The sequence below is a fragment of the Lathyrus oleraceus genome, chromosome 3 (assembly GCF_024323335.1).
Source record: "Lathyrus oleraceus cultivar Zhongwan6 chromosome 3, CAAS_Psat_ZW6_1.0, whole genome shotgun sequence".
Lineage (NCBI taxonomy): Eukaryota > Viridiplantae > Streptophyta > Magnoliopsida > Fabales > Fabaceae > Lathyrus > Lathyrus oleraceus.
The window spans coordinates 353,346,591-353,373,236 of NC_066581.1; the positions used below are offsets into that span (position 1 = coordinate 353,346,591).

At 35.5% G+C, this 26,646-nt stretch overlaps 1 protein-coding gene across 3 annotated transcripts; it reads left to right on the forward strand.

Moving 5' to 3' along the window:
* Window positions 1-6,707: 6,707 nt before the first annotated feature.
* Window positions 6,708-26,203, forward strand: LOC127127630 (E3 ubiquitin-protein ligase PRT6). 3 transcript variants are annotated; one of them, XM_051056886.1, is made up of 20 exons: window positions 6,708-7,219; window positions 7,483-8,523; window positions 8,764-9,893; window positions 9,983-10,123; window positions 10,943-11,186; window positions 11,265-11,981; window positions 12,282-12,470; window positions 12,610-13,292; window positions 14,098-14,149; window positions 14,271-14,898; window positions 16,311-16,519; window positions 16,598-17,139; window positions 17,231-17,335; window positions 18,405-18,471; window positions 18,658-18,735; window positions 18,932-19,000; window positions 19,100-19,207; window positions 19,297-19,436; window positions 25,710-25,817; window positions 25,917-26,203. In XM_051056886.1, exons 1-17 carry the CDS (start codon window positions 7,148-7,150, stop codon window positions 19,172-19,174), a joined length of 6,042 nt encoding a protein of 2,013 aa, XP_050912843.1. In that variant the 5' UTR covers window positions 6,708-7,147; the 3' UTR covers window positions 19,175-19,207; window positions 19,297-19,436; window positions 25,710-25,817; window positions 25,917-26,203. The 3 variants fall into 3 exon arrangements, with proteins under 3 accessions (XP_050912843.1, XP_050912842.1, XP_050912844.1); XM_051056885.1 differs by having other exon boundaries at window positions 25,710-26,203; XM_051056887.1 differs by having other exon boundaries at window positions 19,324-19,436; window positions 25,710-26,203.
* Window positions 26,204-26,646: the final 443 nt, after the last annotated feature.

The following is a 26,646-nucleotide window of genomic DNA, read 5'->3' on the forward strand; positions in this document are numbered from 1 at the left end:
TCATGTCCCTCAGCATGCTTCGTGGAGTATCCATCAGCTGTCTTTATGGTCGTTCAGTTACAGACAACGTTTGATCAGCAATAAGGCACTCGACTTTACATCTAGGGTCCATAGTGTTTTCAGGTCGAAGGGTGGTATACACCATTATCACCATGAGAATAACTTATGACACTTTGCATAACATTCTATATAGTATTCTCATAGCGGGTCAATCCAGTATAAATATTACTCTTAATATTCATACTTATGTTTAAGACTTGATAACTCCTTATCCATGATCCATGAGATGTGATCATCAATCTATATACATAATAGTCTTAATGCTTTAATGTTATCCCACTTCACAATAAAGCTCGACTACGGATACTTTAAGAATAATGTCATTATGTTTAATGTGATCTCATTATTAAGTCACACTTGATACATTAAACGGACTAGCTATTCTAGGGACTTTATTAAACAAACATAATAAAGAAAAAGTCTTTTATTATTAATAAATAATTCGATACAAGTACCAAAAGTATTGACCTATAGGGCTTACACCAACAGATGTAACCATGCGTTCCTATTAAGGGTACGTTAGAGAACTCTCCACATCTTACGATGACGTCTTTTGTATCCCATTCCCTCTTGTACCATAGAATTGAGTTCGCAGAGAGAGATGAGAACCTTTGCGGCCATGTCAGTTTGTTTTCAGCAAAAGGTCCACTTTGAGGCATGCGGCCCCTCATCCATAGATGTAACATAGGAGCGCAACAGAGGAAAGTACCTCCATTCTTCTTATGCCTTGTATGAAAGGTATGGTAGAAGTCGGCAAGTAAAAAAGGCACCGGATTCTTTGTTAGAAAGACTTCAACTGCTAAATGATCCACGAACTTGTCCATATTTGGGAAGAGGACAATTCCATGGATCAAAAGTGCCAAGGTTGCACTAAAGAAGTCGAGTCTTCCTTTTTTAATCATTTCCCAAGCATGGGTTTTGAGGAACTTTTGGGTTAAACCTTTGATGGATCCTTTAACGCCCCAATTGTCCACTAGCTTGTTGGTGTTGATACCCAAGGTGAGTGAGATCTCGGTTAAACAGAAGCCTTCTTCCAACTCCGGGAAAGGGTTGTACTATTTGATTGATCAATTGAGGAGTCTCTCGAGGTCTTCCAAGGTTGGAGAGATTTGGAATTCATGGAAAGTGAAGCATCTTAAAGGGACGTCATAGTATTGGGACATTGTAGTGATAACACCATAGTCAACCTTCTCGGTTAGAAGATCTACGATGTTCCCAAAATTGGCTCTAAACTTGTTGTCTTTGAGAACTACGACCTTTGAGCAGATGACCTTTAATGAAATGATGTCGAGACTCTTGAAGCGGAAAGTAGAGGTGCTTTTCCTTGTTGAGGTATCCATGATTGTGTCGGAAAATAGTCTTGTAATTATGTGTTTGAACAAATGAAAATTTTAAGAGCTTTGCTTATTATTTTGATGATGAATGAATGATTGGTTTATTATTTCCACAGGATTTTAGGCATGAGTTCAAGGTTTTGGACCATCGTAACGAAGCATGGAGTTAATAATGACTGCTTAGTAAACCAAGGTTCTCGCTTTGTATGATCTAAGACTTTTGGAAAATTGGGTGTAAGACACTGCCCATAGAGTCATGAACTTCCTTGACTGTCAGCCGCTTATGTCAATTTACTTGCCAGACAACTGCTCCATCAAAGTCATCTACTCTAAGTGAGATCTTCGTATCGACCCTTACGAGGAAGGCACCTCAATGGCCTATACTACGTGACCATCGGTCTAGGCTAGCCATAGTTTAAAGGTTCCAAAATAGGTCTTAGGGTCATTGACTTTAGTAAAAGAAAAGATGCTTACGCCGAAAGCACAACAGTCATCAATCCCCTTAAGAGAATCTACCACTAAGTGAGGTTCTCGTACGACCCTAACGAGGAAGGCACCTCGCGGACCAATACTACTCAACCTCTCTTATCTCAAGCAAAACTCTCAGACTCGGGTGGAGAGTCTTTCACATTAGGTTTTTCTTTGCAATCATTATTGCTTCCAAAATTCTTTGTCATAGAGCCAAAGTTTTGGACCAACAGTCAAACGAAGAAAATATGTACAGGTTAGCAACAAAAGCACTATACATAGAAAAAGTAAATAATAGATAAATCTCCACGTGCATAAAAGAGGAACAACCCAAACTAGGATAAACTTGTTTAGGGAAAAACTGTAATCCCCAGTAGAGTCGCCAGCTGTCGCTACCGGGATTTCACGATAATGAAACCGGGACTAAAGAGATGCCAAAGAGAGGAAAAATCAGAAGAGTCACCACCATTTTTTATTTAGTTTACCTCTATCAGAGAGGAGAGGGGAAATAATCGATAAAACCCTCGGAAAGGAGACGCGCACGAGAAGTGCTAAAAGAGAATAAGGAATCGGTCTCGCAACTGAGATTTGGGTTCGGAAGTCGGTTACGCAAGAGGAAGGTATTAGCACCCCTTACGTCCATGGTACTCCATGGGAACCATTTAGGTTATTTTACATACATGGGGATTTATCTATCATTGTTTTATTTTCAAACGAATGTGTGTGAAAAAGGGGATGTTTTTGTTATTATAGTGCTCACCAAGGATTGGGGCCCTTGTGCCTACGTATCACTCATTTGGGGATGAGGAATCAGAGCTCCGTAGTTTGGAGTAGAAAATATTTGTGTGTTGGTTGATTTTACCTTTGAGAAAAGGGTTTTCGGGATGATGCCCTAAGGCACAAAAATGAGTTTGATGAGTTGTATTATTTTAACCTTGAATAAGGGTTTTATGAAATGAATGTTTGTGATTATATTGCACTAAAGTCTATAGGCGGAGGCGATTATTCTAAACAATAAGTCAAGCGTCTTGCGTCCAAAATAACCAGAGTAAGGGTAAGAATGCTCAATTCTTACTCATTCTCCACCACTTAAGGCTCGTGGCGCACAATAATAATCGTAATTTTATTGTATTTTGAATTTGATTATGAAAATGCCACTTGACGTTGAATCAAGAGTTTTGTTTATTTGATTATGAAATTTTACTTATGCAACATGAATGCAAAGTAACCAACAAGGAAACTAAAGGGTCTCATTGTAAGGTAGCCCAAGAGAAAGCTTTGTGTATGCAAAAGTGACATATGCTAAACAACGGATAATGGTCTTACAAACATGTCCTCCTAAGGTGGTGCCATGATGTCATTCTTATAACATGCATGTAAGTTACGGATGAAAATCCAAGTGTTTATAAAGTATCACAAAGAGTAATGAAAAGACCTCCAAGCAAAGGTCCTAAGATGAAATCCTCTAAGTCCAAATTGATTAAGAGTGGAGTAAATATCTTTTGTCTTATCATTTTATCATGTTTTTTGTTGTTTTTAATGTATGATGACAATAAAATAAATAACAAGTAAATAAACATGCATGATGAGTTTGTACAATGATGATGATAATGCATACTTGAATGTAAATTACAAGGTAATGACATAAAAGTAAATCACATGATAAAGAATGATAATATCACAATAATAATGGTTAGTGAATGTAAATAACACAAAATAAACCACAAGTTAATGGTAACAAAATCACAATAACAAAAGTTAAAGATAAACAAAGTTAGTGAAGTAAAATTAGTGGTTAGTAATATGTACGAAATGAACATTTATTAGGACTATTTTTCATAAGTCAAAAAGACTCAAAATATGACACATTAAGGGATAACTTATCATTGATGCAAAGTATTGAAGATGATTAAAAAATCAACTAACAATAGATTTGTAACAAAGAAAGTTATGCAACCCTAAGTCCATCTATCAATATTTTAAAAAAGAATATGATTTGTTCTCTTCCTTTTATTTTTTACTCCTCTTTTATTTAACAAGATAGTAAGATAGTAAATAAATTAGCATAATGTAAATGATATAGTTAGATAACAATAAACATAAACATAAAGTACTTGAAATAAAGTGAACAATAAAATAAATTGCAAGGAAGTAAAGTGCAATAATGTAAATGTTAGGAGTTAGTAGATAATGAACATAAACATAAAGTAATGAAATAAAATGAATAATAAAATAAATTACAAGGAATTAAAGTGAAATAATATAAATGTTAGTAGTTAGTAGTTAGTGGTTAGTAACAATAAGCAAATGGATTAGTAAGTTAATGTAAAGACAATGGTTTCATCTATGCATCAAATGACTCAAATATGGTTGAAATAAAGGTAATCTATCAATGCCTCAAAGTATCATGAATGATCTATTGATCAACCATTAATAGGTTTGAAACATTGAAGATTTAATCAACTCTAAACAACCATGACCATGATCTAATAGACCTCATCAACCAAACAAATGCAACAACAAGTCCACAATAAAAGAAAATGATAACAAACACAAAACAAGACTAAAGAAGGTGAACAAAAAGGTAGTAAGAGTAAGAAATCTCAAAAAAAGTGTGTAAACCAAAGTTAATCATTTTTTACAAGCTTGAATCTAAACCCTCTCAAAAGATCAATCAAGAGCAAACAACCATTATTTATCACAAAACAGAACCAAAAAGTTAACAAAGTTTAAGCTAAAATCATTACCCAAAAATATGAAAAAAAAGTTAGGTTGAAATGGTGTTGAGCTTGAATATGAAGCAAGGGGTTTGGGATGAAAGTATTTATGATGGAAGCTTAGTGAATGGGTTGACTTTTGAGTGTTAGAGAGTGAGAAGGTTTTGGAAAAAAATGTGAAGTGGAAAAAAAGTTGGTGGGGGTGACTTTTGGGAGAGAGGCATTTTTTGTTTTGACCTAGGTTTAAAGAGGAGAGTGAATGATGCTTGGACAAAACTTTTGGGGGCTAGAAAGCATGAAAAATGAGGGGAAATAGTGTCCCTATTTATAGGGAAAGCAAGTGGGAAATGGGGTAAAATAAAAAGTCACTCTGTGTAAAAATAAGAGTTTTTGCTGCTGTCCTCGCATGTGTAATCGATTATCATGATTGGGGTAATCGATTACACACACTAAAATGGCATGGGAGCCTGATTTTTAGTCAAGTAATCGATTACCATGATTAGGGTAATCGATTACACTGTCCAAAAAATGAATTTTTCCTATTTTGGTGGTTTTTTCTCAGGTATGAACGCCATGCCTTGAGCACGTGAAACATGCATTTGGTTTCGGATGTTAGTGCAATTATGGTGATGGAACGATGAATGTATGTATGGGTAATAGGGACATGGATCAGATGAAAGTTGGATGAGGGCAAGATGATGAATCAAATGAAAGTTGTATCGGGGTAGGGTGAATTTTGGGGTATGACAACAAGTAGGGATGATAATATGTTAGACCGACCTACATGGCCTATAACCTAGCCTAATTAAGGTCAGGTCAGGCCAGACCTATTTAATAAAAAAACCAGACTTAGGCTTTTTTAAAAGCCTATTTAATTAAATTGGTCAGACTTAAACTATTAAAAAAGCATATGAAACCTTATAGGTCGACTTATATTTTCATATATATTAAAAATACTCTAAATAGTCTGACCTATATACGCATATAGAAAAAATGCTAAATAGGCTGACCTACATATGCATATATATTAGAAAAAATGCAAAATAGGCTAACCGACCTATATTTTCATATATATTAAAAATACTCTATATAGACTGACGTATAAGGCTTCTTACGTAATATGAATTAATTGAAAATCTTAATAAGAAACATACTTTTAAATACGCTTTCAGATCAGACCAAACTTTTAAAAAGGTCAGACCAGATAGAAAAAAAAGTCAATAGTAGGTCAGAGGCCAAACTCGGGTCTTGTAAGTTTATCGTAGGCCAGACTCAGGCCTTCTAAAGCCTAACCTAGCATAGCCTGTTTCCACCCCTAATTGCAAGAAATTATCATTTCAATATTTTTATAATTATTTTTATTACAAAATCGACAAATAAATATTTTTACCAATTGAACTAATCATCACATATAATAGAAACCATTACTCCTCAAACCATTGCTGGATCAATATTTTTATTACACAGTACAAATGTGCATTTGCAATATTTATAATGTATCACTTATCCTATTCATGAGATATGATTTTCCTTTTCTTTTCAACACTTAGGAAAAGAGAAAAAATTCCGTGAACGACAATGTGTGAAGACACTTTCGTGAACATTAAGAATTTCCTATAACCTTCGCCAATATTAACGTTCTCAAAGGAAACTGGTCCATTATTTATTTATTTTTTAATTATAGATCATTCTTTCACCTCGATGATAATACAAGATGCAAATAAATAATATACACCAAACTACTTCTTGAGAAAGATCTTTCAAGACGCTGATATTCTCGATTTTTTTGAAAAAATACAAAATATTTCACATATTTAAAAAATACAAAATACAACATTTAAAAGAGAAAATTAGAAAAAAAAATAGATTTATCTAAAATATGAAGAAAAAAAATCTTTCTCAATTTAAATCATCTATTAGATGTTTTCTTTTTATTTATATTTCATATTTTGGTTTCTACGTAGGAATATACGAGAAGTAAATATTAAAATGGTAAAAGAATTTTTTTATTTATTAATTTTTGTGTGGAGATGTGGAGTACATAATGTGGAGGATGTGCCAAACTGATCCTCTATTACTCTATACGTGTTGTTATTTAGTTGATCCTAACTACTTTGAACTGGTAATTCTAGACCTAGTTTCTATATAGTTTTTCCTTTTCGGAACTTCAGTTCATTTATTTCAACAAAAAAAAATTACAAAATTATATCGGTAATTGAAAGTAAACTCAATACGAAGAAAAGAAAGGTGAAGCAACGAAAAAAGCGCGTTTGAAGAGTATAGAGTGTAGTAACTGCATTATAATATAAACATTATCATCATCATCACCTTAATCGATTTCACATCAAAATTTGGGGATTTTTGGAAATCCAATTAGGGTTTTCATTTTCAACTACGCGACTTGTCGCTAAGAACTTCAGTTTTTCTCTGTTTTGTTAGCGTTTCTTCGCGAAATCACGGAATTGAGGAAAGGAATTTTGTTCCTCAGAATCAAACCTGGGGAGTGAAGGTCCTGGTTTTCATCCTCGCTCCTTGCGCTATTTCCTCGTTCGTTTCGTGCGTTTTTTCATGGCCGATTACATGAAAATCGATTCTCCCTCTGAATCCCAACCCCTCAGTCCCCGAGATCGAGTCATTCAGGTGAATACCTCATTTTGTTTTCGATCTTGAATGTTTCTTATTGAAAATTTACACTTTCTGTTGCTTGATCACTGTATAACTGTTCAGTTTCTCCATTGACGACCAAAAATGAAGAAATAAGAAATAACTTTGTTGGTTAATTTGGCTGTTTGAGTGAATTTTCGGTTATTGATTTTTTTTTATAAATTTTTTAGTTAAGGTTTGGATTCTTTAATATTGAGGTTGAAATGTATGTTTGATTTGTGGTTTGGTATGGTTTTCAGAGGCTTGTGCAGTTTGGTGTTCCTGAGGAGCAGCTTGACCAACCTGGTTTGGTTGCTTTTGTTCAAGAGAAGAAGGCTTTAATAGATGATTTAGTGTATGCTATATTGCCTACTGATGATGAACTGGATGAAGTATCTCAAGATTCAAATTTGGGTTCAAAGAAGATGTTTAAGGAGAGCTTGGTGTGGTTGCAGTGGTTGATGTTTAAGGGTGACCCTCGTGAAGCTCTGAAAGTCCTTTCTAATATGTCGGTTGGTCAGAGGGGTGTCTGTGCGGCTGTTTGGGGATCTACTGATTTAGCTTACAGGTGTAAGACTTGTGAACATGACCCAACTTGTGCTATCTGTGTTCCTTGTTTTCAGAATGGGGAGCACACGGGACATGATTACAGTGTCATATACACGGGCGGTGGTTGTTGTGATTGTGGGGATGTGACAGCGTGGAAGCGAGAGGGGTTCTGCTCAATGCATAAGGGTGTGGAGAATGTACAACCACTTTCAAAAGAAGTTGGGAACTCTGTTTCTCCCGTGCTTGCTCCTCTTTTCAATTGTTGGAAAGATAGGCTAACAGTTGTGTGTGATTCTGAGCCGAGAGGAAAGAAGGCCGCAAATGATCTAACTTTTGCTATGGCTACCATGCTTTTAGACTTTTGCAAGCACAGTGAGAGTTTGCTCAGTTTTATTGCTGGTCTGTGCTCTACTGATTTATTGAGCGTCCTGGTGAGAGCTGAGAGATTTTCAACTAATGATGTTGTAAAGAAACTCCATGAGCTGCTCCTGAAATTGTTGGGAGAACCTACTTTTAAGTATGAGTTTGCCAAAGTTTTTCTCACTTACTATCCAAGTCTTATAAAGGAGGTCATTAAAGAGGGCAGTGACCTTCCTCTAAAGAGATATCCACTAGTATCCATGTTCTCTGTGCAGATACTTACAGTGCCAACTCTTACCCCACGTCTTGTGAAGGAAATCAACCTACTGAACATGCTGTTAGGATGTTTGGAAAATATTTTCATTTCTTGCGCTGAAAATGGACGTTTACAGGTAATGAGTGATTGTCTTTCTTTAAAGTTTACAACTCTGGTAGAAGTGGTGTATTAGATATGCCAAGAATACTGAGTGCGTACCTTGCTTTTGTACTCTTAGATGATTTTGAGTAGATGGATCTAGCTGTGAAGACGGTTTAGAAGTTTCTATAAATGAAATGCAGTTATACTTTTTATAATCACGTTTTCAATCTTCTTTCACTATGTTTTGGTAAAGAATTATATGATACTTTTACAGGTTTCCAGGTGGGTACATTTGTATGAGACAACAATACGCGTTGTTGAAGATATTCGATTTGTTATGAGCCATATGGTGGTGTCCAAATATGTAACCAATAACCATCAAGACATCTCAAGAACTTGGTTGAAACTTCTATCCTATGTGCAGGGAATGAACCCTCAAAAGAGAGAAACGGGTCAACATATAGAAGAAGAGAATGAGAATGTCCATTTGCCTTTTGCTTTAGGGCATTTTATAGCCAATATTCACTCTCTATTTGTAGATGGGGCGTTTTCTGATGCTAGCAAGGGAGAGGCAGGTGATGAAACTGTTTGGACCTTGAATGGTAATGAATCGGATGATGGAGGTGATCTAAGACATGCTAAGGTAGGGAGACTATCCCAGGAAAGCTCTGCATGTAATGTGACTAGTAGCAGTGTCTCTGCTTCACCAAAGGTTCTTGAGATAAAATCTGATGCCTCTTCTCATCTGCTTCCATATTCAGTCACTTGGTTGATATATGAGTGTTTAAGGGCTGTTGAAAATTGGTTGGGAGTTGAGAATTCACCTGGGGTACTTCCTAGTGGTACTGGCAATATTTCAGCATCTAAAGGGACAGTATCTAATCTCAGAAGGGGTAAATTGAAAACAAATGAAGAAATAGGTTCAGAAAACGCCTACGCTCATTCCAGTTTTGATAATGGTAGAGTATCTGAAAAGTATATTCTCACGTCATCAGATGATAGTGCCATGGAAGAAGATTTTGCTGTGGAATCAGATGGATTACGTTTTCTATCATCACCTGATTGGCCACAAATAGTCTATGATGTTAGTTCACAAGATATATCTGTTCACATCCCGTTTCATAGATTCCTTTCAATGCTGTTACAGAAGGCACTAAGAAGATATTTTTGCGAATCTGAAGTGCTAGACGTGACTGACATTTGGGCTGCAAATTCATCATCAACAATCTATAATGACTTCTTTGGACATGCTTTACGAGGAAGTCATCCATATGGTTTCTCTGCCTTTATAATGGAGAATCCTTTGCGTATTAGGGTCTTTTGTGCTGAAGTCCATGCTGGAATGTGGCGTAAAAATGGAGATGCTGCTTTACTATCATGTGAATGGTATAGATCAGTGCGCTGGTAAGTCAATTCTGTATTAGTATAATTTATATTTAAGGGCTGAAATCCATCCATTATTATTTTTCTAAACCAGTCTTTTACTTTTACAGGTCTGAACAAGGTCTGGAGCTTGATCTATTTCTTCTTCAATGTTGTGCTGCACTTGCTCCAGAAGATCTTTTTGTCAGTAGAGTTTTAGAGCGCTTTGGACTGTCAAACTACTTATCCCTGAATCTTGAACAGTCTAGCGAGTATGTATTCTCCTGCAACACGGAAAACTTTTCAATTTTCATAAATCTACGGGGTTATGGCAAGTTGATGTCATATAAGTTCTTAAGAAATGATTTAATTGTTTTTCTCAAGTAACTACATACCACATGCACACCATTCATAGTCCTTTATTTGGCAGAAAATAAATTGCTCTCTGAACTCACTTTTCACAAGAAATATTTCAGTCACGATTGTATAGAGGAGAATATTTACAAAATGATGCTACTTTAGACGAGTTCAACTAGGCAACAAGACAAGTGTGGTGAAGGCAGGCATGCATGCGTGCAGCACCGTGCTTAAAACCCATTGAAGAAAGTATTTGTATATATTCTGTTACAGAGTCAATTGTGACTGTTACTTCCCATTGGACTGTTTAATTTAGTGTAGGACCCAGTCTCTTATAAGCTCAAGTTTTTATGCAGAGGCCGGTTATATCTTTGACATTCCCCTTAACTGATGTAAAAGTTCTCAGGGCTTAAAATATGGACAATGCACAAGCTTTCTTTACCTTGAGTTGAGTTTTTTATTAACTAAGACTGCAAGCAGTAGGGTTGATGATAATCACTTAGTTTCTTGTGTTCATCAACTTATGATTTGGGTTGATGATAATCACCTTATGATTCAGGTTGATGATAATCACCTTGTGTTCATCATATGATTCGGGTTGATGATAATCACTTAGTTTCTTGTGTTTTATGTTGTCCTCATGCAAACTCATCCGTTTTATATGTCATTATTTTATTATCTTTCTTTTTTTGTGTAATATCATAATAATAATTCTCTTTCGATCTTATTTTCAGATATGAACCTGTTTTAGTTCAAGAAATGCTTACTCTTATTATTCAGATAGTAAAAGAACGACGCTTTTGTGGGCTAACTGCTGCTGAAAGTGTGAAAAGAGAACTAATTTATAAGCTTTCCATTGGAAATGCTACTCACAGTCAATTGGTGAAGTCTCTTCCTCGTGATCTCTCCAAGTTTGATAAGCTTCAAGATATTTTGGATACTGTTGCTGTATATTCCAATCCATCTGGCTTTAATCAGGTTTTGTAGACTCTTGGAAAAATTAATGACTTTTGTTTGTTACCTTGTATTTATTGTGATTTTCTTTTGTTATATCAGGGTATGTATTCTCTACGGTGGCAATTTTGGAAAGAATTGGATTTGTATCATCCACGTTGGAATTCAAAGGATTTGCAAGGTGCTGAAGAAAGATACATGCGCTTCTGCAGCGTCTCTGCACCTACTACTCAGCTGCCCAAGTGGACCAACATTTATCCTCCCTTGAAGGGGATAGCTAGAATAGCCACTTGCAAAGTTGTCTTCGAGATTATCCGTGCTGTGCTATTTTATGCTGTTGTTACTTTTAAATCTCCTGAATCTCGTGCTCCTGATAGTGTTCTTTTACCGGCACTACATTTGCTATCATTATCATTAGATATCTGCTTTCAGCAGAAAGAAAATACTGATAATGCATTTAATCATACTGCTCAAGTTCCCGTTATAGCATTCTCTGGAGAAATAATTGATGAGAGTTCTTTTTATGGTGTTGGGGAACAAAGCTTGCTGTCACTTCTTGTTTTATTGATGGGAATGAGCAGAAAGGAAAATGATGACAGCAACGCAGAGGCTGGTGGTTTGTCTTCTCTAGTTGAAAGCTTACTGAAAAAGTTTGCTGAGCTTGACGACAGTTGCATGATTAAGTTGCAAAAACTTGCCCCTGAAGTGGTGAATCATATTCCTGAATGTGTTCCAACTGGAGACCCTAGTGTCTCTTTGTCAGCTTCTGACAGTGAGAAACGCAAGGCAAAAGCCCGAGAGAGGCAGGCGGCTGTAATGGTAGGTTGTTGTGTTTCTGTTTGATGATCTTCACTTGTTTTTATTGTGCACAAAAACACTTAGACTTGCTATATTCTTAATTTTTAAACTATTTAAATTCTTGAATAATTTGAAAGATATGTTTCCCATATCTTTCAGGTTGGTATTTTACAGGCTAAGGAAGGCATTTGGTTGCAAATATTCTTTGTTGTGCTAGACATAATTTGTTTACTTTTGGATCAAGACAGGGTTGACCTGTTCTGCCTTGATTGCCTTCACAATTTGAATTTTGTCTCTTGGTTTACTTGTTTTTAAATGTAGGAGAAAATGAGAGCCCAACAGACAAAATTTATGGCTAGCATTGAATCAATTATTGATGATGGCTCTCAACTTGGTCACGAAGGTGACTTAGAAGCTGAACATGATTCTGAAGAATCCAAACAAGTTGTTTGCTCTCTTTGTCACGATCATAATTCAAGACTTCCAATTTCCTTTTTGATTCTTCTTCAGGTATATGACGGTAGTACTGCATACCTGCTATTAGCTAGATCATTTATAGGTTCTATCTATTTGCGATGGACTTTTTTAGATTTTATTTATACTTATTTTATCCCGCGCTCTAATTCATGCATTTTTTTCTATGTACTAGAAATCTAGGCTTGTTAGTTCTATTGAAAGAGGTCCCCCATCATGGACCCAACTTCGCCGATCAGATAAAGAACCCATGTCTGTCTGTAACACCAAGGAGATAGGCAAAACAGCTATTAATCAGAATTCAGGTAGTTCGGAATCAACTTTATCTTCCGACTTAACTCAGTCAGTTCAGAATGCTACCAGTGAATTAGGTTCTAGTGGGCAACCTGGGGAAGTTAATACCTTTCTACAATATCTGAAGAACCATTTTCCAGCATTGGGAGATTTTCAACTCCCAGACACGTCTTGTGATGAAAAAGAAAAATCGCCATATACTTTTGAGACATTAGAGCAGGTTATGTACGTTTCTATTCGTGACGAAATGCACAATCTTCTGTCATCTTCAAATTTCATTAATGAGGATGAGAAACTTCCATCTGCTGAAGGGAGCTCAAATGTTAGAATTACTGGATCTGCATTGATTAAGAAATATGCAGCTGAAATTGTGAGAGAAATATCAGAGGTTTCTTCTGCATCTGGAAATGCTGGTAATGAGAATGCTTCTGTAGAATCAACATCACAGCGTCTAGCAAATGATGGATTTGGCCCAACCGATTGTGATGGAGTTCATCTTTCTTCTTGTGGACATGCTGTACATCAAGGATGTCTTAGCCGATACTTGTCTTCATTAAAAGAAAGGTACACATATCTATTAGCTTTATCCTCAGAACTCATCATTTCTCATGTTTAAGATCTTTGTGCATAACTGTTTTAAGTGTCTATTATTAAGTTTCGGAAAATGTTTTTTTAAGTCTATTTTCTCCAGTAGTTGGGCTTCATAGGTGCTGAGTGTCTCAGACTCAAGTTTTGATTAGAAAGATGCAAGTGTGCTTTGAGTAAGCATTGAAAAGGGGCTGAGTGTTTCAGATTCAAGTTTTGATTAGAAAGATGCTAGTGTGCTTTGAGTAAGCACTGAAAAAGGTAATATATATAATACATGAATCCAGGACACAAAGGAGTAGGGTTCCGTTGATCACTAGAAACAAGGTGTAAAGGTTCTCTGTTTGTATAACTTGTATTAGAAGGTAAATGACGAGCCTTGCCTGCACAGCAAGCATTTTGAAATTCTGGTACATATTTTTCAGAGAATTGAATATTACAACGTGGGAGGACTTGTTTGGGTACATTAATGGCATGTGGATAGCCAGGACAACTGTTTCTAAGGGCTAAATTTTTAGGAAGAGGGAGAAGTCAGAATATCTGAAGCTCAGGACCTATGGAGAAGTAGTATCCGAAGCTCAGGACATATTCATACACTTGGTAGACCGAGTTATTGAATCAAATCCAATGAACCTTTATGCACACACATACTCAGAATGCATGGATAGCTAAATTCTATAAATAGTAGTCAAGTTCTTGTTTTGCAATGGTGGGATCATTATTATTTTGTTATTTTGACCCAGTTTATAAGATACTCTGATATGCTATATTACTGCTTGGACAGATCTGTCAGAAGAATTGTGTTTGAAGGAGGACACATCGTTGACCCAGATCAGGTTTAAGTTTTTATTTTAAATTTCTTTTATCAGTTTGGAAGGGTTGATGAATACTATCTGTTGATCTTATGATTTTTCAATACTCTAATTTTTTACTTTTTGAACTGTTATTGTTTTTAAGGGAGAGATTCTCTGCCCAGTGTGCCGCCGACTAGTAAACTGTGTCTTGCCAACTTTACCTGGAGAATTACACAATCCTCTTGTCTCTAGTACGAGTTCAATACATAGTACAACCCCCTTTGCTGATTTGAATGACGGGACATATTCACTTCGCCTACAACAAGCCCTCAACCTCTTAAAGTTTGCTACCAATGCCGTTGGGAAAGATGAATTTCTAAAAGCTATTCCTTTGCATCATATTGATAAAACTAGACCAAATGTCGACAATTTTTCATTGGTGCTTTCTAAAATGTATTTCCCTGGAAAACAAGAAAAGATATCGAGATTTTCGAAAGTTAACCACTCACTGCTGATGTGGGATACTCTCAAGTACTCATTGACCTCAATGGAGATTGTTGCACGATGTGGAAAGGCTTCTTTTACTCCAAACTTTGCTCTTAGTGCCATGTATGAAGAACTCAAATCTTCAAGTGGCTTTATATTATACATGTTGCTGAAACTTGTTCAAAAGACACGGAGTAAGAATTCTATTCACGTACTTCAAAGATTTAGAGGTATTCAACTCTTTGCAGAATCAATTTGCTCTGGGGTTTCCCTCAGTCACGCAGATAATGTTGTTTCTGGGAAAGGTATTATTCTTGTTCTCCTATTTCTGTTTCTTCAAACACAACTATTTTACTAATTTGTTCACTATTTTAATTTCCCACCATTTTCTTTTCTATTAATAACTTGGAAGAAAAGGAAATTTTTTATTGTTTAACTGATACAGGAAATTATATTACAAAGTTCTCTCTTTTAGAAGAGGTAGGAGGGTGAATCATAGGTGGTTACATATTTATTTACATCCCTTAGAAAATAGGAAACTCTATTCATCTTGTTAAATTTTATTATTTTAGTATCTACATTAATCTCATCTGAAGTCTCTCATCCATGTCCTGGAATTTCTTTACTCTTTCAGCTGAATGTTAGGCTTTAAATATGCAAGGTATTGACTAGTTTTTTCATGATTTGCTGTTCTCATACGGATTCCAGTGAAATCCTAATCACATCTGACAGGAGTATTATTTTTAATGCTTTAAAGTGCACTGGATTAAGAGAAAGTCTTCGTTGTTGATGTTGTTTCAAATTTTTTGGTTTCATCGGACAATTTTGTTTACTGTTTAATGTTTAGTTGTATTCTACACTTGTTTCACATAAAAAGGCTGCCGCCTTAGATACTTCTAGAATAAAATTGCAGAATTCTATTTTTTATCCATTGGTCAATTTTTGTTACTGTTTAAAAGTTTTTTACTCCCTCCGTCCCATAATGGGTGACCCATTTGGAATAAGAGTGTCCCAAAATGAATGACACATTTTAATTTCCAATGCATTTTTTTCAATTTTACCCTCTAATTAATATTACTTTCATCAACCCTAATACATGATAAGGGTACTAGAGTAAAAATATCATTGTCTCTTTCATTTATTCATTTTTCTTAATCGGTGTGAAATGGTCAACTGGGTCACTTATTGTGAGACGGAGGGAGTGCTGCTTAATGTTTATTTGTTTTCTAGGTTTGTTTCAAATAAAGGATCTCACCTTAGATAATTCTACAATATACTTACAGAATTCTATTTTCCCCTTTTCCAAACCCAAAATTACAAGTTATCAAAGCAACTTCAAACAAGGGTTTCTTTTGCATCTGAGCTCCTAATTTAATTATCAAATGTGCTAAATGTTATGACATATACTTTTTGGAAACTGCACGTGTGTGTTTTCACTCAACACAAACGGTTTCATATTTTCAAATTTATATTAATTAACTTTTGGTTTAAACAAAGGAGGTAATGACATATGTATTCGTGGGGTTTGTTGCTTAACTCATTCCTATACTTTAACACTGCTCTTTAATTATTTAATTAACAATAATAATGATGATTCAGTTGGTGTGCATTGTCTGCATACCAAAAATATGATCGAATTTATTCTCTGTATTTTAAGTGTTTCACTGTTTTTATCTGCTATTGAGTGTACTATTTTCTAACCACTAAATATTCACAGGTGACATGTTATCAGTCTTGAAGCGTATTGAAATGGACCAGGCGAACACTGATATATGTTTTTGGAATCAGGCTTCAGATCCTGTACTTGCTCACGACCCTTTCTCAACATTGATGTGGGTTCTCTTTTGTCTACCACACCCATTTTTAACATGTGAAGAATCTTTGTTATCCCTGGTGCACACTTTCTATATGGTAGCTGTAGCCCAGGTTTGTACTTTATACTTCATCTTTGACGTGTTCTTTGATAGTGTTTGTATTTCCTAATCCATTTTCCTCTGGACACAGGCTATAATTTTGTATTATGAGAAATCTCAAGATAAATCATCAAGTGAATCAGCTCTTTCAGATTGCATGATTACTGACATAAATAAAATTATGGGAGAGTCTGGATGTGCATCCCAGCATTTTGTGTCAAACTATTTTGACCATAATGTTGATATTAAAGATGCAATTAGGAAGTTTAGTTTTCCTTATTTGCGAAGATGTGCATTGTTGTGGAAGATACTCTATTCTTCTATCCCAGCACCATTCTGTGATGAGGGAAATATGTCAAATAGACCATTGATTATCCCAAGGGACACAATGGGCAGTGCTGATATTAACATGTTTGAGATTATTAAAATTCAAGAGCTTGAGAATATGTTTAAAATTCCCCCTCTGGATGTGGTTCTCAAAGATGAACTTTCAAGATCTTCAGTTTCTATTTGGTGTCGTCATTTTTGCAAGGAATTTGAATCACAGAGAATTCAACGTAATATTCATGTAACTCCTGCAGTTCCATTTAGGTTAATGAAATTACCAAATGTTTATCAGGATCTCTTGCAGAGGTATTTTAATTATTACATTTTATGTGTCGTGTCATATATGATTCTATATTACTATTTTATATTATTAACTACAACATGTATACATAAACAGGTGTATCAAACAGCGCTGCCCTGAGTGCAAATCACATCTTGATGATCCTGCAGTGTGTCTATTGTGCGGTAGATTGTGCTCCCCAAGCTGGAAATCATGCTGCAGGTTCATTTCTACCATTTTTCTATGGTTTTACCACTTATGCTAAGAAAAGCATTTGAGCATTAAAGTTGCCTTAGATTCCTAAGCTGCGCCGATTACCTGGTTTCAAATTCAACATAATTTACTCACAAGCTTATTGATAGCTTGCTAAATCTTTAATTTGAGCCTCTAACATGAGTTTTTAAACTTAAATGTGGTTGTAAACTTGCACGGAGTTACACTCATGGTAGTCAAAACCGCGATCCTACTACGATTTTGCGATCTTGTTAGGCTTGGACTATCCTGTGAAGGCAACAAATCGTATTTAGCTGGGATTGGGAACGGTGGGATCGTAGTGCAAAAACGGTTGGATCGGTGGGATCGGCATTCCTGCCATTGCAGTTCTAAAACTTTTGAAATAGGTTTTTTTTGGCTGTAACCTGTGCAGCATTTATTTCTCACACTTCATTCCAATTAAATACCATTTAGTTTCTTAAAACCTATAGTGGTTAATTTTTTTTAACTTCCCAATATATCTACTAAATCTATTAATTTTCTGAGCCACATAAGTTATTCAATACAATCAGATTCTCTTCATTTCTGGTACATTAAAGTTTTTGAAGTTCAAATATACCTAACACCCCTTGTCACTCTTTTTATTTTTGTTCATAACACTTGAATTTTTTTATATGAATTTTTATTTTTATTTTTATTTTTATTTTTATTTTTAATTTTATGCTTTGATTTGATTTTTTTTTTACTAAATTATGTTTTTTTTATATGAATATATATGCAATATATGAGTTTGTGAAATTGGTAGGATTTTAGGATCCATGTTACTATAATCCGAATTACGATCTTGTGACCTCTCTTCGATCCCACATAGGATCTCGATTTTGACTACCTTGGTTGCATTAACATTCAAATTAGATGGGTTAGTTGATGCAACAATTTTGTTATGCTCAGCTACTTCTTAGCATTCATATTTTTGTTTTCAGGCCATTTTAATTGATGACCTTGGTTTATTTATACTCATGCATTTGATTATTGATGACAATTTGAAAGAATTTGTTTTTGTTCTGTTATATTTAAGGAAAAGTGGATGCCAAACTCATTCTGTAACTTGTGGAGCTGGTACCGGAGTGTTTCTGTTAATTAAGGTATTGCAATCTTTAAACATACATGTCAAACGACTAGGCTGTCTTGTTCTTTTTCAGTATATTTTTAACTCACCTTTTGGATTTCCTTTTTCAGCTACCTTTTTATTCCTCTTCTTTATTCTTTAATAATTAGTTACTTGTTTGCATGGATACCTCGGAAGTAATGAGTTGCGTTTGTTTTAACAGAGAACTACAATCCTACTACAGAGATCTGCACGTCAGGCCCCTTGGCCTTCTCCTTACTTGGATACTTTTGGCGAGGAGGTCAGTTTACCTTTGACATCTTTAAAATAGTATCAGTAATTCAGACTGTCTCTTCTATCTTTTCCATCAGATCTCTACACTTCTACTGAAGTAATTAACTTTGCATGCGTTATTGTATGTTTTGGAATTCTATTTAGTTTGATTCTTGTCTTCATTTCTTCAAATTATCTCTCATTTATAGTATTCATTACTTCAGGATTTTGAAATGAACAGAGGCAAGCCAATCTTCCTAAATGAGGAGCGTTATGCTGCTTTGACATATATGGTGAGGAAATATTTTATATTAACATTCACACCTTATCTGTGTTTTGATTTTTTTTAAATACCAATGGGCATTCAATATACGGTTGTTTTCTTGTCTTAGGTTGCTTCTCATGGTCTGGACCGGAGTTCTAAGGTTCTTGGCCAGACAACTATTGGTTCCTTCTTCCTGGTTTAGTTCAAGTTATACTTGTTCAGTTGCAGTATTGAGGTCTGACACTTGAATAAGCTATTCTGTCTCTGCTTTCTTTCCTTCCTTTCTTGGCTTCTGAAACACTGTTGGTGATATTGTAATTACAGATTTTTTGGCTGGACAAATCTCTGCAGGGAAGAAATAGGTTCTCTAAATGCAAATTTATCATGTTATAAACTTCTCCCTGGATAATCAAAAGAGCTTTAGTCCATGCTATGTCTAAGTGGAAATTGTACAGCCCTTTCAGGTTTGCATGCTAAAACTGAGTTTATGCTCAATGCCATTACATAGTTTCTATAGAAGTATGCTTTCTTCTTGGATGATCAGATTACCCCTATTATAATTTTTAAACTTATTAAATCTTCGTTTAGAAAATGATGTTAGATTTTCTTTGGGCTGGTATGGGCAAACATAAAATATAGATCTTGTATGCTGGGAGATCTGTTGAAAACCCGATCTCAGTCTTAGAAATTTTGTGTAAAAGTTTTTTCGTTGAGGAAATAACTATTGGGATTTACTTTTGATAACTAGACCAGTCATTGAACAGATCAAGGCATCGGTTCAAGGTTCACTGGTTCAATAAACAGTTGCGGTTGAACCGGTACTCATTAAATAATTTTTAACATTTAAAATAGTTATAAAATGTTAATAGTAGTATTGACTTATTTAGTAGTACTTTCTTTTCTACGATGGTTAGCTCAACTTGCATCTCAGTCCACCATTGACTCCATCCTCAACAGTGTTGCCAACGGCAGACTGTTTTCCATCAACCTCAACGTAGGCTGAGCCCATGCCTCTGTATTTGAAATCGGCTTTACGGGCTCGCTGAACTTCATGTAATATAACGATGACTGTCATGACTGGCAATTGAATCAATGGACGATGGCCACACAATGTTGAATGGCAGCAGCAATTCGTGGCTGTAGGGTGTGCCTTTGGCAATGTTTCGGCGTAAATTCCATTTCTACAACTAAGACAATAATTTGCAAGGCATGAGAAGTCACCGGAAGAAGATCTTTCAGGGTTGACTGGTTTGCAGCCTCTGTTGAGGACTAATGATACCAATACCAATGTGTCTCTGCAGTTTGTGAACATTGGCTAGTGTGGTTGAAACTCTTGGTATTTGTATATATATAGTTAAGAATATTTGTATATAAAAAAGTTCCACACCAACTATATAGACTATTTCATGTAATTAGCTGCAAATCTCTATATACTTCTTCCGGTCCTATTTATAAGAGACAAATTACTTTTTAGATTAATTGAATAATCAATGTATCTGGTCTAATACTGGTCTATTATTAGATCAAATACATTGATTGTTGAATGGATTTAAAAATTAACTTGTCTCTTATAAATATGACCAAATGAGAGTATAATACAGTCTCCGTAGTACTTTTAAAAACACACGGTTTATTCAAATGTCTCTGTCTCTCATTTCTTAACATGATAAACATAGCCTACTGAGAGACAATCCTTCATTGTGCTTTATCCGGTTGATTCGATGTCTTTCGGTGAGAAACTTTTGGCAAACCGTGTCATAATTCCGGTTTGCCTTCATACACTGCCGTGACTCATTCTGGTATCAATTTCAAAATTCTCCGGTCACCACTGCACTGCCGTAGTCGCTAATGTTTCCGGCGATCTTCTGACAAACTAACCCTACTGGTAGAAGCGCCTCCTCCGATCCGAATGTTCCCTAATTTTTTTCATTGTCTGAAACCTACACACGAGCCCACACGCGCCACCTCCATCTCAGCTCGTGGGACTCACGTGCCACCACCTGAACCATGCGTGACACCGCGTCCGATGGCTGATCCCGATGAATTTTCCACCAGCCCACTCGACTTCCTGCCTTGGTTCCAGATCCGACCTCGGTTTTTATTTTCCATTCACGGAAAACTGTGATCCAGTTCAAATAGTCCTTTTCACCGGATTTACTTGATATTTTCTCTCTTCAGATACTCATGGCTCAGAACTTTACGTCAAACTACGATGATTTTCTCTGATGGTTTTACATGTTGGTAATTCATCTGTTTGCTTCTCTCAATCATCTACTCTTGGACCTCGAGTCCTTGATTCTGGTGCGTCTGATCATGTATAACTTCTGCCAATGGTTCTCAAATCCGATCCCAAGGGATCGATACTGTTCAAATTCCACCTTCTCTCTCTTTTACTTCGGTCGTTTAACTCGTTCTCTTTATTGTATTGTCACATTCATTAACAGTAATGTTATCCTGTAGGATCGGAGTTCGGGACAAACGATTAACGTCGGATGCGAGTCTCAAGACTTGTATTACCTCTTAGTGTCATCTCAGACATGTTCAACCAAAGGTTCTCCACTTACTATTCATTCTCAGTTAGGTCATCCTAGTCTTCCCAAACTACAAAAATTGGTGTCAATTTTATCGAAGGTATCTAATTTACACTTTGAGTCGTGTCAGTTAGGGAAACACACTCGTAGTCAATTTTCCAATCGAGTCCATAAATGAGTTTCGTCCCCTTTTGCTCTAGTTCACTCCGATGTTTGGGGTCCTTCGCGTACTGTATCTACTTGTGTATAGGTATTTTGTCACCTTTATTGTTGATTTTTCACGTTGTACGTGGTTATTTTAATGAAAAGTAGATCTGAAGTATTCTCTATTTTTGAACAATTTTATAAAGAAATAAAAATTCGGTTTTGTGTGTTTATTCGTACCTTAAGAAGTGATAATGCTCGTGACTACTTATCTCAACAATTTCAAACTTTCATGTGCAACAATGGTATACTCCACCAAATGTTTTGCCCTTATACACCTCAACAAAATTGGGTTGTCGAACGCAAAAATAGGTAATGTTCCATTCCGGTTCTGGCGGATGATGTGCTAACAACATGTTACCTTATAAATCGCATGCCCTCATCTGTCCTTAACGACAAAATATCTCACTCGATTCTTTTTTCCCATTTCCCCTTCACCCAATTTCTTCCCGTGTCTTTGAGCCTACATGTTTTGTTCACAATCTCTCTCATGGACTTATAAACTATCTGTTTGATCACAAAAGTGTGTCTCTATTGGTTATCATCGATTTCAAAAGAAGTTATCGTTGTTATTCACCTACTATACAACCAATATTTCGAGTCTGTTCCATATTTCGAGTCCAACCACTTAACTTCTGAACTCTTTCAGAAAAGTACTCCGACACCCCTTCCGAAAGTTATTAATGTCCTGTCTACCATTGTTCACCATCAGTCTATAGTTCCCGACCCACTAGATATTCCTACGATTGACCCCTCACTTCTCAACCACTTCAAACATAGCGTTGTCACCCAACGTTTGTTGTACCTGTCCCCGAGGTCTTTGCAGACTCTCCTTCAACGCTTCGGCCATCACCGAATTCGACCTTGCAATCTGAGTCAGATCTTCCGATTGCCCTTCGAAAAAGTATACATCAAACACAAAAATTTTCTCCACATTATATTGATTTATGTTATCGTCATCTTTCTCCGTTGCATTATACTTGCTTGTCTTCTTTGTCTTTTGTTTCTATTCTTAAAATTTCAGGTGAAGCGTTATCTCACCCTGAGTGAAGGCAAGCAATGATTGATGAGATATGTGCTCTTCAAAGCAGTGGTAATTGGGAATCAGTTTCTCTTCTCCCTGTTTTTAGTAGGTTGTTGTTGGTAGGGGTTTACTTGGGTCGGTTTGGGTTGAGTTTGGCCAGACCCAATACCCAATCCATATAGGACACTCCGATTTGAATTAGATAAAATAACCACCCTTACATCAATGAGACAGTCTGGGCAAACCCACTAATTTTCGGGTTAGGTTGAGTTGAGCAGTGGGTTGTCCAAATAATTTTTTTTATTAATATTAATTGACAAGAGGCATCATATTTTTTTCATAAAAAATACTCAACATTTATATTTTCTTAAAAAAAAATTAGGTAACCTATTTTTACTATCTTTTAGCATCATAGAATAAAAAATTATATCATCAACTAATAAAATTATCATAAAATACTAGCAACAAATTAAAGTTGCATGACATAAAATTGTATTGGCATCAAAGTAATTAAAGAGTGTAACATTCAAAATTAGTTAAAGTCACGATTCACTAAAATAGTAAATTTAAGAGACTAAAATTGCAACAACTAAGATAATATTCATCAAAATCATTCAAATTGTAATAATAAATGTTTGTGGGTCAATGGATCTTTTGGGTTTGGATCCGGTTTTACCTGAAACTCGATTTTTTTAATGTTTTTTTTAAATTTTAAATCCATATCCACCCAATTATTATCCATTTCTTTTGAATTTTTGTGTGTGTGAGTGTGACCCAATCCATGTACACCCATAGTCGCTGGCTTTATATAGTGAAGGTTGGTTCAGATGGTAAGATTGATTGATTTAAAACTTACTTGATAGTTAAAGGATACACTCAGATTTTTGGATTGGATTAGTGATACTTTCTCACTTGTAGCAAAGATGACATCAATTAGACATCTTCTCACCATTGCAGCCAATTGTCACTGGCCTCTTCACCAACTTGACATCAAAAATACATTTTTACATGGTGATCATGAAGAGGAAGTATATATGGAGCAACCACCTAGGTTTGTTTCTCAGGGAGAGTCATTGACTGAGGTTTGTAGGCTACACATGTCTCTTTATGGTATTAAGCAATCTTCGGGAGCTTGATTTGACAGATTTAACACTGTAGCACAACAATTTGATATGGTCTGTAGTGAAGCTGTCCATTCTGTGTTTTATCGTCACCCTGTCCAAGAGTATATTTATCTTATTGTGCATGTAGATGATATTGTCATAACTGGTAGTGATTAGCAGAGAATACTCTAGTTGAAACAACATCTCTCGAATTAATTTCAGACAAAAGACCTTGGTGAACTCCATTATTTTTTGGGTATTGAGGTAGCTCAATCTAAAGATGGTTTGATGATTTCTCAGCGGAAATATATGGATATTTTGAAAGAAACATGTTTGTTGAACGCTAAACCAGCTGATACTCCTATGGATTCAAGTGTCAAACTCCTACCCAATCAGGGGAGCCTCTCTGACTCAGGAAGGTATAGGAGATTGGTTGAAAAGTTAAATTATCTCAGAGTCATTCGTTCGGACATTTCTTTTGCAGTTAGTGTGGTAAGACAGTTCTTAAAATCTCTTTGTCGGAAACACAAGGATGCTGTTGTTCGAATTCTGAAATACATCAAATATGCTTAGATAAATGACATACTCAAATAGTTTGATGCTCCGATGTTAATTGGGCAGGATCACTCATTGATAGACAATCCACCTCTGGGTATTGTGTACTTGTTGGAGGAAACCTTATATTTCGAAAAAGTAAGAAACAAAATGTAGTTGCCAGATCAAGCGCCGATGTTGAGTATATGGCCATGACAATGACAATATGTGAACTCATTTGGTTAAAGGAGTTGCCCTTGAACCTTCAAATTGAAGAAGCAAGACCCATGATACTTTTTTGTGATAATCAAGCCGCATTGCACAATGCTTCAAATTCAGTCTTCCATGAGAGGACCAACATATTGAGATAGACTGTCGTTTTGTCAGAGAGAAGATTGAATCAGGTGACATTGTCACAAGCTTTGTCAACTCTAATGATTAATTGGTAATTTCAAAACTAATTATATGTGGTAGGTTTGGTACATTTGAATTATATGCTCAAGCTTGAAGGGGAGTGTTGATATTTGCATATATACAATTAAAAATATTTGTATATAGAAAAGTTCCACATTGACTATATCATGTAATTAGCTTGTAAATCTCTCTATATATAATACAGTCTCCGTAGTGATTTTAAAAACAAACGGTTTATTCAAATATCTCAGTCTCTCGTTTCTTAACCGACATCATTTAACCATAGCTCCTTTTGTTATAATATTAGAATTGTGGTCGAGTCTAATTCAATCTTACCAAACCGACTTATAAGGTGAGAATTATCTCTATTAATAAATATATATTCATGCCATATCTCATTGGGCGCCGGATTCTTAACTCACCTCCTCATGTCCAATACTATTGATTTGGTGTATGAATTGATTTGGTGTATGAATATAAATGATTGGTGACATTGGCGTGCACATGGTGCATGAATATAAATGATTGGTGACATGATATTTTGGATGGGCTGTAATGCAATCTTATGATTTAGGTTAGGTTTAACAAAACCAATTTAAGCTGAGGCACTCCTCTCCTTATGAGCGAACTGGTTTTTGTAAGAATCACAAATTCAAAAGTTATTATAGCAGCAGTTTATAGAGTTTATGCAGAGTTTATTTTGCTTAAATGCCCCCTCGATATCCTAAAGTCTTGTATGCAATCACCTGAAACAACCACCGGTATGATATGCATGCAGTTGTTCACATTGACTGTGTTAGCATATTAGTTGTAACTTGGATAGTTTCTTTTCCGTTTTCTTAAAGTTAGGGTTTATTATGTAATGAAGTAGATTAGTTTGTGTATTGTGTACTTATAATAATGGCTCCTCTTTTCACCTGTCTGTAGAATGATATACTTGGTGCATAAAGCTTCAGATGTTAGCTACCTGCTGGCCGTTGCTGTACAGAATTTCCATGATAAAAGAATTGCAAGCTTAATTGTGCTTCATGCTTAGTAAGTAGATCTTTATTAAATTGATGTACATAGGTGTATATATATCATCAGACTACAGTGTATAATTTGTGGAATTATGGGTTTGTCCCTACTCATCAGTGGTTTAGCTGTCTGAGAAGACTATGTTGACTCCCTCCTCTCTAACTCGGATGTTTGGCTGGCTCGTCCTCTCTTCCTGGGTTACAAAACCAAAATAATTTCTTATGTTTGGGCATATTGCATAGAAGTTGATATATAAGTGTTGGTTTGATTGTAGAATATTTGAGAAATGATGTTCTAAAATTAACAGTAAGTTTTGGGCTGTTTTCAAGCTCATTGAGCCATGACCTCTGTTACTCTATGTCCTTCAAAATAAATAAATTTTAACACCTGCTGCGGTTTTTTTACCTGAAGGTTCAAAACAAATGTGAACCAGCTTGTAACTAAATTAAAAAGAAAAAAATGTTTGGCATACACTTTGCAGAAGCAGTATTAAGAAAGATTAAAGTTAGAATTGCATTGAAAATTAAAAATGATATTTATTTTGGGATAAATAATTTTATAAGATGTGGGATAAAAAAATTTTAAAGTCATGTTTGATTATAATTTTCTTATAGATAGATCATACAAATTATTAGATTCAAAAATTAAAAATCAAATCTCCGTGAAAAAATTTCTTAAAGAAAATAAAGTTTCAATTTAACATTTCAATAAACTCAAAAAATCTAATCCAAGAAAATCAGATGTCACTATATAAAGAAAGTTGGTCGCTAAAGCATTTAACAACCAGATTTAGTCTAGATGTCCGAAATGAATTTTCAAAAGCATATGCCATTGTCTAGACGCCCAT